This window comes from Myxocyprinus asiaticus, chromosome 12 (assembly GCF_019703515.2).
Source record: "Myxocyprinus asiaticus isolate MX2 ecotype Aquarium Trade chromosome 12, UBuf_Myxa_2, whole genome shotgun sequence".
Classification (NCBI taxonomy): domain Eukaryota; kingdom Metazoa; phylum Chordata; class Actinopteri; order Cypriniformes; family Catostomidae; genus Myxocyprinus; species Myxocyprinus asiaticus.
The window spans coordinates 24445118-24460833 of NC_059355.1; the positions used below are offsets into that span (position 1 = coordinate 24445118).

Sequence of the window (15716 nt, forward strand, 5' to 3'; positions counted from 1 at the left end):
CTGAACTTGGGTATGACAAACAAGTTTCCAGCACTAGATCTAAGAGTGCAGACAGGAACATAAGGATGTATTAGTTCTGTCAAATACGAGGGTGCTAATCCATGAAAGGCCTTAAATACTAAAACAAGAATTTTGAACTGCATGCAATAGGCAACTGGGAGCCAGTGCAGTTTGTGAAGGATAGGAGTGATGTTGATTTCTTGTTATGTGTGAGCACGAGCAGCAGAGTTTTGCTCAATTTGTAAGCGGTGAAGTGCTTTTGTGGGTAAACCTGCAAATAAAGATTTACAATAATCTAAACAAGAGGTTATGAAAGCATGGATGACAGTTTCAGCATCTTTAAGGTTAAGCGAAGAACGTAGGTGGGCAATATTGTGGAGGTGAAAGAAACAGGATTTAACAAGTTGGCTGATAAGTGCTTCAAAACACAGTGTAGGGTCAAATAACACTCCCAGGTTTCGTATAATGGGTGAAAGCCTAACCAGGACTCCATCAATGTCAATGGAAATGTCATGATGGGAAGAGACTAGGGATTTTGGACCAGCTGGTTTTGTCACTGTTCCGTTTTAAAAAATTTGCTGCCATCCAGACTTTAAGATCTTGGAGGCAAGCAGTAATGGAAGTGGGTGCAAGAATAGATTTGGACTGGGAGGTGATGTAGATTTGTGTGTCATCAGCATAACTATGAAAACTAAGACCATGGCGACGAATGATCTGGCCTAACAGAATCATTTAGATTAGAAAAAGAAGTGGACCAAGAAACGATCCTTGAGGTACGCCATGTGTAACCGTGACAGAGTGAGATTTGTGTTTGTTAATACTGATGAGTTGTTGCCCACCACAGATATATGAAGTTAGCTACTGAAAAGCTGTACCAGTAATACCAATAGCAGATATGCGAGTAAGGAGTATGGAATGACAAACTGTATCAAAGCTCCATGTCAAAAAGGTTGCTAACCCCTGGGCTAAAGTACTCTGAAATTTTTTTTCAAGCTAATAAACTATGGACATTGCATAAATATTGACATTGGAGGAGACACAGTATGCAGCGCTCTCATTTAAATTGACAGCAGCTGAAGCGATTTGAGAGCACATTTATAAAAAATAAATAAATAAATAAATCTTTAGTTTCATGAAAACATTGACAACTTGAAAGCTGAGACTTTGTTTTATCAAAAGCAATAGAAAACTCAAAACAGTCAAAAATCACGTTTTTGACCAAATGTCAAGTTTTTCCAGAAATGGCATATTGCGACTTCTGACTTATTTTGATGGACCGCACTTGACCCAGTAGGGCAAGTGCCCGATTCTCTCTTGCACTGGCCCCAGGCAATTGCACCATCCTTATTGTTGAGCTCTGATATGTTAGAGTATAAAAGACTGAGAGATTATTTTTTTTATTATTTTTTGATTGGAGTTTATAAAATGGTTGAATGCAAAAATGCCAATTTTATTACTCTGGACTGTTTTGTGTCTACAGGTTTGGCTGGATGCCACCAAACTCATAGTGAAACAAGTAAGACGTGAGTACTCTTTCTGCTTTATGTTGTGTTTAGAAGATCAGAGGGTCTTTGGGTCTTTGGGTCTTTGAACATGTGCGTTTTAACTTCCTATACACAGGGCCAATGAATACACTCTTTCGGTTGTCAGTGAAGTTCTTTCCTCCAGATCCTGGCCAACTTCAGGAAGAATTTACTAGGTATGGCAATCAGAAATCCAAATCCATACTTGCTATACTAACAAAACCAAGGTGAACTGTACATTTAACTATGTGCCTTTTCTACAGGTATTTGTTTTCTCTGCAAATCAAGAGGGATCTAATGGATGGCCAACTGTACTGTACTGAAAATACAGCCGCCCTGCTGGCCTCTCATTTGGTGCAGTGTATGTATAGCATTTAAGATTACATGACCCCATGTCCTCTTCCACCATAGTTCACCTGGCCAGACATGTTTAAGGCCGTTTACATGAGGCATTCTTGCATTTAGAAACAATTAGACAGAGCGCAGCAGAAAATCCAGGGTTCTTAAAGTTACATTATTGTTAACTTGACATGCTGTCTTAAAACCACAACGCTCATGTCGGGATGCTCAAAAGCAGTGCAAGACATGATGCAACTGAATGTGTATAGTTGTTTACAGGGATGATTTTAAAGATGCTTTTCAACTTTTCAAGAGGATTTTGCTGTGCAAACTGTCTTACAGCTAAAGAACAGCACACTGTCAGCACGTTAATTAAAGCACCACCACTAAAAATATATCAAAGCAAAATAGAAAAAAAGATCTAGATAAACTAGTCAACCTCCATTTACTAGTCAGTTGGACTAGTCACTGGATTTGGTTTTTGATTCTTTGTAATGTTTTGATTTCCCCTCTACCTCACACACAGCGGAGATCGGTGACTACGACGAAATAGCGGACAGGGAGTTTTTGATGATGAATAAATTGCTGCCATTTCAGGAACGTGTGCAAGAGAAGATCATGGAGCTCCACTGCAAACACTTGTAAGTCCTTTTATCATCTTGACCTGCTAGTGAAGGTTTTGGAATTGAATTGTTCTCTTGAATTTATCCCAGACTGATGGACAACCCAAAATTTGTTGATTTTGTCAAGATATCATGCTACTCATTGCTGAGCTTGTTTTAATACCGCTGGCACTCAATTCAGATGATATATGAGAAGACAGCAAGTTTATCTGTCATGTCCAATTTAGTTGGATGCATTTGCCAAGCATGGAATTAGATGGAACATATTTTTAAAGTGAAACATCTAACTCAACTTTAAAAACAGACTCCCTTGCATACCTTGAATGACAATCTGTTGCCATTTGGTGAGAAGAGATCTGATAATGTGCAAGTGGTTGTTGTGTATATATGGCACTTTGAAGGATTTAGAGCTAGTTGCAGACTGCGGTTTCTATGTCTGCCTGAACTTTGGAAAGACATGAAAGGTGTTTTAAGAGCTTGCAGACAGTTGTGATAATGTAGGACAGATGATCCATTCAAAATCTCTAAATGGACCATCCTTCTGATATGAAAATAAACAAAGAGAATCTTAAAATGTTAGAACAGTTTTTAGAATTAGAGATTTATTTAGTGACGCTATTGCTAAGCCAAGCACCACTATTACTGTTGCTCATGCTTAGGGATTTGTATAAACCTCTAACCCAAAATTCCAAAGTATGCTTCTGTTTTGACGTGAACGCTTAGCGTCTGCATACAGTCAAACGCTCGCCTTTTAAAGTATACTTTATTTGATTGTGCGCACATACACAGGCGATTGACACATGCGCTATGACTGCTATGAGATACTGTACTTTTTCTCTTCAGGAGAAAGATGACTATGCTCCTTCAGACTCGAGTTACACAAATGCAGGGATCTCCAGACCTCCTCACACACACATCAAGAGTATGCACATTCACTGTTATTGTTTCCACATTCGTCTCCTGTTGTTTTGTGACGATTACATCTTTTTGCACTTCTTCGTGAAAGCAATGGCTCAGCGGTGAATGTTGTTACTTTGTGGACCCACTAACTAGTGCAAATAATTCCAGGCGTATGTGCATACTTCGCGTTCAGAGTTTGCACGGTTAGAAAAATTGGATCGAACAAGTTTAGTGTTCGAGCATTCTGCTGATTTATGAAATTTGAGTCATGCATCCTGTACACAGGTGCCTAGCGTTCATGTCTGATCAGAGTATATTTTGGGTAGGGCTGTCACGATTATGAAATTTGGCTGATGATTGTCAAACAATAATTGCAATTATGATGATTAATTATGTTTTATGGCTTTCATGATTAATTGTGATATAAATTGTCATATTTCTTAAAGTGCTTGTGTGCTTCATGGATCTTAAGAAGTCATTTTTACACATTTAACTTCAAATATGTAAATAAATTAAAATATGCATATATGATTTCCTTTTAAGGTTTTAAAAACTTATGAATGACATGAAAAATAATGTTTTAAATATCAAAATATTTCTAAATACTTAATGTCTCACTTAGTTTGGGTCAGTGTTACAATTACACTGTTTTTTGGAACTCAAATATTTTATTTTTTATTATATTTATTTTATATATAATTTAAATATTTTTGTATTATTAATATTATTTAGATAATATTATTTTATATTATATTGTATTATGCAATAGTAAAATATTTCTGTTCTAAGTTCTTTACTTTCACAGGTTATTTTAATGCTATTTGATTAAACCCACAAGATCTTATTTCTCATGAAGCAAAACCTTTGAGAATTAGTTTAATCATTTAATCACTCCACAGAAATAGAGTAAACATGCGCATTAACACTGCGGGTTTAACACGCTATGACCAGAAACATTTGCCATTACATGATCGTTTAAAGTGAAGCCGGAGCACTTTGCATTCACTCTCAAAGTTTATATTTGTTTGTTTTTGCGGGAGTATGGTGTGCGCATCAGAGTGCTAGAGCTGTTCACTCACTCTACTGGACAGGAGCTGTTCTGGTTTCCATCTGCGGTGTGGCCCAGTGACACTCTGAGTTCAACTGAATGACACTCAAACGCACCATTGCTGGCATTTAAATAATTGCCCAAAATTCCCTTATTTGGGCATTAAAATGTGATTGGAATTTGAAGTGCACAACAATTGCGGTTATCTCAAATAACAGTTATCAGTCAATTATTTAATAATTGTGACCAGCCTGGGGGCCTGGATAGCTCAGCGAGTATTGACGCTGACTACCACCCATGGAGTCACGAGTTCGAATCACGAGTGACTCCGGCCAGGTCTCCTAAGCAACCAAATTGGCCCGGTTGCTAGGGAGGGTAGAGTCACACAGGGTAACCTCCTTGTGGTCGCAGTTAGTGGTTCTCACTCTCAATGGGGTGCATGGTAAGTTGTGCGTGGATTGCGGAGACTCTGCGGTGTCATGCACGACGAGCCACGTGATAAAATGTGCGGACTGATGGTCTTTACCTGGTGAACAATAAAATGGGTGAAGAATTCCCATAGACTTTCAATAAAGGACGGACCCGAGCCATGTCTAGGAACAAAAATATCTTAGAGTCTTGGGAGGTGGGCTCTTTTGACTAGGGTCAGTAAGCAATCACTCTGACTCCCCTAACAGTTTTGGCAACAAGTTTTGCATGGACAAGTACCGCTTACAAAAAATCTAGTTTTATGAAACGGTTTTCACCAACTGAGAACATAACTTAGAGGAAAAAAAAAAAAACATTTATTTTTCAACTGTAATATCTTAGACACGTGTTTTTGTTTGTGCTCTCTTTAATGGTGCAGTTCCAGTGTGTTAAATCTGAGGCATGACTGAGGGGAGCATTGCAGGTCAGCAGTGTCAGCGGCTATGTTAGGCTGTGATTGTAATCCAGTGGCTCAGGCATCTTTATTAGCCATACAACCACAAGAGAAGGGGAGGAGCTTAAGAAGATTGAACATCTTAACGGATGAGCAAAATTAGAATACACTGATCTGGCACTGCTCCAACATTTGCCCACGATTAGCCAGAACTCAGCACAAAATTACGGGAATGCATTTGCATGTTCGTGTTTGCTAACATCAGGCTGGCTGCCATGTCTTTGGACAGCAGTGTTTTGGAAAGAGCGCGCAAGAGTTGGCTGAAGGCTAAAATTGTTTACAGCACCTTTTAAATATGTTCTGCAATTTTTGCCTCTTACCTGTAGTGGGCAGACCCCATCAGAGTCAGATTTCCAAGTTCTGGAGATTGCTCGTAAACTGGAGATGTACGGGGTGCACTTTCATCCTGCTGCTGATCGAGAAGGCACCAAGATCAACCTGGCTGTGGCCCACATGGGCCTTCAGGTGTTTCAGGTACATGTAACTTTATTGTGTTACTGGATATGTTTCTTATTTAAAGCCACCTGTGCTTCCAGAGTGTACAAAAAAAAAAAAAACAGGTTTAAAAACAAATAAGCCAGTAGGGGCTTTACAATACTTTTTTTTATTATTTACAGTTGAAGTCAGAAGTTTACATACACCTTAGCCAAAAACAATTTAAACTCAGTTTTTCACAATTAATGACATTTAATCATAGAAAACATTCCCTGTCTTAGGTCAGTTAGGATCACTACTTTATTTTAAGAATGTGAAATGTCCGAATAATAGTAGAGAGAATGATATATTTCAGCTTTTATTTCTTTCATCACGTTCCCAGTGGGTCAGAAGTTAACATACACTTTGTTAGTATTTGATAGTATTGCCTTTAAATTGTTTTACTTGGGCCAAACATTTTGGGTAGCCTTCCACAAGCTTTTCACAATAAGTTGCTGAAAATTTGGCCCATTCCTCTGTGTAACTGAGTGAGGTTTGTAGGCCTCCTTGCTAGCCCATGCTTTTTCAGTTCTGCCCACAAATTCTGCCCACATGCCTCCAGTACCATGACTTTGTTGTTCTTAAGCCATTTATCCACAACTTTGGAGGTATGCTTGGGGTCATTGTCCATTTGGAAGACCCATTTGCAACCAAGCTTTAACTTCCTGGCTGATGTCTTGAGATGTTGCTTCAATATATCCACATAATGTTCCTTGCTCATGATGCCATCTATTTTGTGAAATGCACCAGTCCTTCCTGCAGCAAAGCACCCCCACAACATGATGCTGCCACCCCTATGCTTTACGGTTGTGATGGTGTTCTTTGGCTTGCCAGCCTCACCCTTTTTCCTCCAAACATAACTAGTCATTATGGTCAAACAGTCAATGGTCAATTTTTGTTTCATCAGACCAGAGGACATTTCTCCAAAAAGTAAGATCTTTGTCACTATGTGCACTTGCAAACTGTAGTCTGGCTTTTATGGTGGTTTTGGAGCAGTGGCTTCTTCCTTGCAGAGCAGCCTTTCAGGTTATGTCGATATAGTACTCGTTTTACTGTGGATATAGATACTTGTCTACCTGTTTCCTCCAGCATCTACACAAGGTCCTTTGCTGCTGTTCTGGGATTGATTTGCACTTTTCGCACCAAACTACAGTCATCTCTAGGAGATAGAATGCGTCTCCTTCCTGAGAGGTATGATGGCTGCGTGGTCCCATGGTGTTTATACTTGCATACTGTTGTTTGTACAGATGAACGTGGTACCTTCAGGCATTTGGAAATTGCTCCCAAGGATGAACCAGACCTGTGGAGGTCCACAATTTTTGTCTGTCTTGGCTAATTTCTTTAGATTTTTCCCATGATGTCAAGCAAAGAGGCACTGAGTTTGAAGGTAGGCCTTAAAATACATCCACAGGTACACATCCAATTCAGTACATCTCCTATCAGAAGCTAATTGGCTAATTGTTTAAAGGGCTGACAACTTTTTCTGGAATTTTCCAAGCTGCTTAAAGGCACAGTTAACTTAGTGTATGTAAACTTCTGACCCACTGTATATGTGATGTAGTCAATTAAAAGTGAAACAATCTGTCTGTAAACAATTGTTGAAAAAATTACTCATGTCATGCACAAAGTAGATGTCCCAAATGACTTGCCAAAACTATAGTTTGCTAATATTAAATCTGTGGAGTGGTAAAAAAAAATGTGTTTTGATGACTTCAACCTAAGTGTATGTAAACTTCTGACTTCAACTGGTTTTTTTTTTTGTTGGTTTTTTTTATACACCATGGTTAAGGGATATTGTTAGGCACAATGTGAAATGGTGACCTTGGTGAAATTATTATGCTTTCAAGACTTTGAGAGCTTATTTCTTTTATAAAATGGCGGCTACAGCAATATAATTAAAAGTCAAGAATGTTTAAAAATTAAATACATTTATTAGTATTATTCAGGGTTCCCACGATCATGGAAAACCTGGAAATGACAGGGAATTTTAAAGTTGTGATTTCCAGGCCTGGAAAAGTCATGGAAATGTATAAAATCTTTAAAGTCATGGAAAAATCATGTAAACTATATAAAAAATTAAAAAAAAATGTTTATAGTTAATATATTATTATTTATTATGCTCTGTACTAAAATATTTAATCGGGGTGTTACGTTGCACTGGATTAAAAACACATGGTGAAGAGTTTAAAATATATCATGTTATTTAGAATACCTGACCCAAGACTCAACAATAAGGACTGTCTGATGGTCTGCACATTCCACAGTTCACAATTTTCCCATTTTTTTTGGTTTTAACATGTTGAAAATTTGCAGTCCACACATTTGAACACATGAAATCAACAGTTTATTTCTATAAGACTGTAAATCCATCTCTGTCTTCATATCTCCATGCAGTGTAGACACTGTTTAACGTGCACATGCACTCGAACGGGACAGAGCGCAAGTATTGTTTCCACAGTAAAAAAAAAAAAAAAGAGCAGTTTCTCTCATTATTTCATGTTTAGAGATGAAGCGCTAAATAAAATCTAATAAACTTTGTTAAACCCGGTTATACATGTGGCTGGAAATCTGAGCTACTCAGTATCCAAAATACAAGTAGGCCTACAGTGCATCCGGAAAGTATTCACAGCGCTTCACTTTTTACACATTTTGTTATGTTACAGCCTTATTCCAAAATGGATTAAATTCATTATCAAACGTTGTCATTATGGGGTATTGTTTGTAGAATTTTGAGGAAAATAATGAATTGTAAACATTAATTCGACATGCTAATTGCGTTTGATATGAATAAAAGCAAAATCACTACGTTTATGTTCAGGGCTGTTCAGCTGCAGGGTGAAGATGACTATTTAAAACAGTCTACTTCATATCTTTCTCATAACACTTGTTAGATTTCTCGTTTCTGGATTGTACAGGTTTTCTTTGTGTGCTTTGTGTATCAGTCAGTGTTGGTCTTGTTTGGGTTGTCTAATTTAAAGTTTATATTCACTCTTAATTTACAGATTAGACCTAATATCTACCTACTGTATATACTGTACACATCACAACTGATTTAGTAGCATGGTCTCATCTCTCAGGGATTCATATGTGTATAACATTCAGCCAATAATCAAATCTTTAACTCAGTGATTAAATCTTTGATCCTGCTTGTGATAACTGCACAAAGCTTAAAGTTGACAGCAAGACTAAACAGGTGACGGAAAACCCATCATTTGCTCCACAGAACTCTTCACTTAAAAACGTACGTAAATGGCTGGACGGCCTATGATGAATTTATATCTGTAAAGCACTGATATGGGGTTACATAAGGCATAAATCATATCTTGCAAATTATAAATGATACAATTTTGGCGGAAATTGTCTTAAAACCTTAATATTTATCAACAACAAAAAGTCGCTTCAGACACATTTTTTTAAAGCCATGATGGTAAAAACAGCTATTTTTCATTTTTGTGTTGGGGCCAGTGAAAATTTTGGCAAGGCAAGTAAAAATCCGAAACACTGGATTGGCTGGACTGGTCCAGTAGAAAAAAATCCTTTGCATTGAGCCCTGCCTGACCAATTAGAGACAATGATGTACTGCTAATCCCCGCCCATTTTAGGATTCACGCAATATGTTCGTATGGATTCAATTTAAAAGAAATTTTTTCAGTTGAATTTTTATCAAACGATGTTGTGGTTTTGTTTTTTACCTACTTGCGATGTGATTTTGGTGCCATTTTCAGAATGAAAGGCCAAATGTTTGGGCATGGAAATTAGCTTTCAAGTCATGAAAAAGTTATGGAAAAATCATGGAAATGCATTGGTTGAAAAGAGTGGGAACCCTGATTGTTACACAGCTCTCTGGCGGTATTCTCATGGTGTTAAGTGGTCAAATATTTCTGAATAGTGGCCGCAAATCCGGGCACACAGTGATATTTCATGCAGGTAGTTGCGAGAAGGATTGTCATGCAAGTAGTCGGTCATTGCAAAATAAACACCACAGGTTCATCAGAACTCTTATGCAAACCGGAGGTTGAATTCACATAAGAACATTATTTCAACAATCAATGTTTCATGTCCATTTATTTGTTTACTTTATTTATTTATTTATTTGACTAGTAGTAATGTAATAAATGGGATAATGTACAGTCAGCTGGCTATCGCAAAATAAACCCCATTAGGGTGATACAAGACCCCTCCGCTCCTTGTTGGAGTTTATCATCACCCCTTTGTGGTTCCTTTTGTGAGTAATTGAAGAGTTCTTAATATAGAATTCAATGGATGTGCTGTCACAGGTATGTGTGTGTATTTTTACAACAGTTTGGAACATGGCTCATTTAATAAGATTTTAGTCTTTTGTTTAATTATTATTTCACTTTTTCAGGGTCATACCAAAATAAACACCTTCAACTGGTCCAAGATTCGGAAGCTGAGCTTCAAGAGGAAAAGATTTCTAATTAAACTGCACCCAGAAGTTCATGTGGGTACCAAAGTTATACATGCACATTTACAAACTTTTAGATACTTTACCTCAACACAAAGGGTACAGAATATACAGTAGTATAATATGGGACAATATGAGACCACCGTGATATAGAATATCAAATGAGCGAAGATTCATTCAAGACACCAATACATATCACCACCCCTCCAACAAAACAAAAGTTGTTTTTATGTTCATGGATATGTCTAAGACATACAAAGCAGTGAAATGAGTCAAACTCTGGAGATTCCTGGGACACACAGACCAGGCAGAGCGGTGAGACATCTAAAGGTTTCAGTTAGTGTCTTTCAGTTAAAGGTTCAACTGATCATTGACTTGGCGCATAATAAAGCATAGCTGTAATGTTTTCAAGCTCAGGAGCTTGGTCAGATGGGGCCATCTCTTATCCCATGTAAACATTTGAAATGTATTCTGAGTGACGTTTGTTATTCTGTAGGGATCACTTACATGGGGTGCTAAGAATCAGGGCCATATGTTTCCTTATGTTGCCTTTCATCTGAGATGAAAGTTGTTCTCAAGATCAGTCCTTTCTCCTGTGACTGTTCAAACTTTCGTTCTACAGGGTCCTCATGAGGATACGCTGGAATTTCTAATGGCCAGTAGGGATCAGTGTAAGATCTTCTGGAAGAACTGTGTTGAGCATCACTCCTTTTTCCGTCTGTTAGACCAGCCTCAGCCCAAATCTAAAGCCATCTTCTTCAGCAGAGGATCGTCCTTCAGATACAGGTGCCCTTGTGTGTTTATATGGGCTCCTAGGTATTAGAATGCAAGAATGACTTGGTTAGTTTTAATATATTTTGTATATGTGACAGCGGAAGGACACAGAAACAACTTGTTGAGTATGTAAAGGACAGTGGGTTGAGGAGAACTCCTTACCAGAGGTGAGTGAATTTAGTCATAGCTACAGTGGCTTTAAAAAGTACTTACTAAAAAATTGTCACACTTGAAATATCTTTTACATACAGTTTACTATTTGGTCTTTTCTTTCTGAGCCCATATTCACTGATTGCAGTGCTTGTCTCTCTGTGTTTCTTGTCATTGTACTAATTTTGCTCTTTGTGACAGGAGAAACAGTAAGATCTGCATGTCGTCTCATTCCTTGGCTTCTGACATGCCAAAACAGGTCAGTAGAGTTCAAGTTCAAGATCAGGGTCATAACTGCACTTTTGACCACCAATAGCAATATGAAAAATTGACTATTTATTCATTCACCCCTTTTGTCTCTTCATGTCAACCTTCCATCTTAGCATCTGTCTTTCAACGACAGTCTGAGAGCCCCTGTGTCCCCTTCTTCTGCGACCGCCTCCTTCCACTCCCTGCACACCCCCAGCTCACCCATGCGGATGGAGACCGAGAACCATCCCCAGCATTTCGAGCAGAGGCAGCAGCCTGTCAGAGCCCCCAGCCCCATGAAGGAGGACACCATCAAGACCAACTCCCAATCCACCTACGCCTTCCCAGGTGCCACTCATAACCAGGCGGCAGGAAACTGCGGCCCATCGTTTGTGTTTGTAGAGAGTAGTTCCGCTAGTGTATGGCCCACCCAAAATGGCAATGAGGACCGCGAGCGAGTAGGTGTGGGTGTCTTAATGGTGGGGAGAGGTGGGGCAAAAAACATTTTTCTCACACCCGAGGCATTTGAGGCGGAGTTAATGCACTCCAGACAGATACCATACCAAATCCCAATGGCCTACACTCCGCTGCACGTTAGCGAGGAGTACATAGATGATGATCCAGCTGAAATGTCATTTTACGCTGGTGGTGCAGAGGCCTACTGTTATGGGTTTGATGAGGAGAATGTTGAGAAATTTGAATACGGTGATAGACGCCCTGTGCAGACCACTAATTACGCTCTAGGTCTTGAGGACCTTAATGGCACTGCATTCTCAGAGAGTGCCTTTGGCCGATCTGAGACCAGTTCGCTGGTCAATAACCGCTCTGAGTGTAGCTCACTGGATAACCTTCCTTTAGGTTCTGCCGGTGACTCGCTCTCACTAGGCTTTGGAGGACCTGACTCCTCATCCTCATTGCGGCTTCCGGGTTCAGAGAACCTCTCACAGGCCAGCTCTATGGTTAATTTCCCTGCGTATTCGGTGTGCTCTGAAGACAGTTCGGCCATGCAGTTCAGTGATCTGGTTGAGCAGTTGGAGCAGCTCAGCTATCCTCCCACAGCCACAGAAGGGTCTGCCAACAGCAGCTCTGAGTCAGACTCCGATTGGGGGTTGGATGCAGGTCTGCCTTCAGATCATAACCACCTCTTTAGCAACCCACTGGTGGGGTCAGGGGTGGGCAACTTTCTGCTCGAGTGCCATAATCTCAGGACTCTAAGCCTTAGAGGACCCCCCAGGCCAACTGAAAATGTAGAGCCCCCAAAATTAAACAGCAGCAGAACGAACAGTTGGTTTTAATGCAGAACGTAACAAAGCACTTAACTCTCCTCCTCACCCTGATAGAATGTGTACTTCCAGTTTCTATCAAGCTCTTTCAAGTGTACTTGTCTCTTGTCACTAAAAATGTTTTTATTGTTTTTCAGTAATATGCTCTGCATCAAATAAGTTGTAGGGCAGTACATTTGTTCCTCAGACTGTAAAGTTCAGACATTTTGATTTTGGTGTTTAATCACGGTAGGCTGGATTATAAAAGCTAATTTTGCACTGTGGCGTTTCCATTGAAGGAGAAATCTAATAGAATAGTGATATTTTACAAACATGTGCCACTTTACTACATGGTAACACTTTATATGCAGCCTGTAGATATAATGCTTTATAAAGATGTTCATAATGCCTTATAATACACTCTGTAATGCATTATTATTATTATTATACCTTTAGAGAGTGTAATCCATTATACTGTATAACACAATTTTAATGTGTTGTGCATTTTCCTCTTTAAAGGTGCTATAACTTTTAACTGTGGTTAATTAACTCATTATTAGTGCATTATAATGCATTAAGAACAACTTCATAAAGCATTTTATATATGCTGTTCATATAGTGTTACCGACTATTCTGTAATTTATGGATATTTGGGGGTTTGAGAGAAAAATCTGAATTGTCCCTATGATCGTCTGTAGTTTTACAGGACCTAAAGTGAATTGAACTACGGTTTTAATAGCAAATATTAAGCAATTGACTCCCCTGAGGTGTCTGAGGAAAGTTTTAGTGAAACATGCATGTTTGTTGTCCTAGATGTACATGTGCACAATATCACATTGACATATAATCAAATTTATTGAGGATAGAACACATACTAGTAGCTTAAGCTATCAGACATTTGTATATTACATGTATGGAGGTACTTATAATAGAATGATGTCTATTCCAGTGCTGGTCAGTAATACAGTTGTAATTCTCTCTGCTCAGGGCTTTGATTTATTAGCAGTGGAACCGACGGCCATAGCTGTTAGAAGCAAAATTGAGCCAAAGTGATGTTGCAGCATTGTGTTTTATTTTAGAAAAATTAGATCCAAACTGCCCCCTGCTGTTTAGCTGCCACACATGCATTATAATTGATCTATTCTGATTGTATTTTGGGCTTGTTTGGGGTCCTTTTTTAATTATAACAATTAACAGTTTTTTTTTAATTTTTTTTTTTTATGAAGACCTACATCTTATCCATGCACTTCAGTCCCAAGAAACATGTAGATTAATTGTACTTTTGAAGTAGCTTTTTTTGTTACTGTGCCAACGAATGTAAGTGGTAGAGTATTGTTATATTCTGTTAATACCACTGCTAAGAAAGTGAATGTAATATAGGGCTTGAATGTTTTATATCCTCACGCACAGTGTACAAGCATAGGAGCTCTTTCTAAAAGTATGAGCAGTGTTTGGATAGCAGGAGGGACTATAGAGATCAGTTTGTTTAAGAGTCTTAGTGGATAGTACTATTACAACTGAGCTCCTATAAAGTATAATGTTCCTATTATCAATAGTATGACCAGTTTTAGACACATTTTTGTGAATGTAATAAAGTTAAGTTAATCACTGTTTGTTCCTTAAAGTGGTTTATGCAACATTGGTGAATCTTAACATTTTTTAAAGTGGCCTTTGCAACTTGATTAACTAATTTTGGTACTATACTATACTGTTCAGTATATTTAAGTAAAGTGATTTTTTTTTATTATTTTTTTTTATGCTTTTTTTGTTTACGTTCAGCTATGTTCTGGCAATTAATTATTCTACCAGTACTGCAGGTTTGCTTTTTGGAGCACTGTGATTTGCTTTTGAGGCACATAGGTTTATTTCTAAATAAGTTACCAGTGTTCAGTACCTTTGTAGGTGTCTCTTTTCAAAGTTTCTTTATGTTGTATGCAGTGTTGATGCCTCAACTAATGCATTCAAATGAATGCCACTATGCAAGATGCAAAGTATTACACAGTGCCTTAATAGGTAGAATCAGCCCAGTGCTGTGTGTTTCTGTATGATATCCAGACCTCATAAATGCCTGGGTGTGTTGTGGGGTCTGGACTCTGGAGTGAATAACATTGATTGTGTGCCATAAGTACATTGATTTCTGTGAGACAGTTGTGTTTTGCCTTTTTAGTGCTGTTATTTTCTCTAGTTTTCTTTCTTGAGATTCCATTTATTATCCTGCCATGTTTGATTCCTTGTGTGAGTTGTTCTCCTTTGTACTTCTTTGGCAAACCCCATTTTATGATTTTTAGCAGTATTTTTTAAATCCACTGTAGATTATTCACCGTTTGGACAGGATAACTTTCTACTCAGAGCAAAAATAAATAAAAAATTCAGTTGCTACAAACGAATTTGATTTGTGGCAGAATTCTCATTGTCATTTTGAGAGCCAATGAAACATGGCCCATTCGTGTGTTTTTTTTTTTTTTTTGTTTGTTTTTTATTATTATTTATTTTATTTTTTTTTATATCCATTTGGAGCCTCTCTCTACTCTCACACACGGGGGCTGGCCTGGGCTGCTTTTAAACTCTGGGCAAGGCACTGTTTGGCAATCCAACTAATAGCCTCCACAACAGCTGAATTTTCAGATTCCCCGTCATGGACACTCTTGGATCCATCCCCTCCTGATCCCCTCCTGTTGGGCTACTATTGCAATACTTTATAAAGTTTTATCATGAAGTCATTAGCATACAATGTATAATGCTTAACAGATCCATAATTCATTTACATTCTAATATGAACATGTATACAAACATATGCATAATAATTTCATAATATTTTCATCTATTTGAATGTACATTAACTAATGGCCTGTTAAGCATTATATAGTGTTGTAATGTTTAATGATTTTGTGATGAAAGTTACTATAACGTGTAGCCAAATCTTTTTTATAAACTAACCTATGAAGTGATAATGAGGCACCATTTTAACTTCAAGTATACAATTCTTTAATTTGAGTTTTGTCTTCAAATAACTGTTTCACAAAGCC

At 38.1% G+C, this 15716-nt stretch overlaps 1 protein-coding gene across 2 annotated transcripts in view; it reads left to right on the forward strand.

Annotated features, from left to right (window-relative positions):
* Positions 1 to 15716, forward strand: part of LOC127449208 (FERM, ARHGEF and pleckstrin domain-containing protein 2-like) — an 88720-nt gene that overhangs the window by 46891 nt on the left and 26113 nt on the right. For both annotated transcript variants that reach the window (XM_051712479.1, XM_051712480.1), the window contains exons 4-13: positions 1481 to 1523; positions 1621 to 1699; positions 1787 to 1884; positions 2389 to 2503; positions 5682 to 5829; positions 10196 to 10291; positions 10878 to 11041; positions 11128 to 11196; positions 11381 to 11438; positions 11563 to 11776. In XM_051712479.1, the coding sequence (XP_051568439.1) occupies positions 1481 to 1523; positions 1621 to 1699; positions 1787 to 1884; positions 2389 to 2503; positions 5682 to 5829; positions 10196 to 10291; positions 10878 to 11041; positions 11128 to 11196; positions 11381 to 11438; positions 11563 to 11776 (1084 nt within the window). The remainder of the gene's footprint in view (positions 1 to 1480; positions 1524 to 1620; positions 1700 to 1786; positions 1885 to 2388; positions 2504 to 5681; positions 5830 to 10195; positions 10292 to 10877; positions 11042 to 11127; positions 11197 to 11380; positions 11439 to 11562; positions 11777 to 15716) is intronic.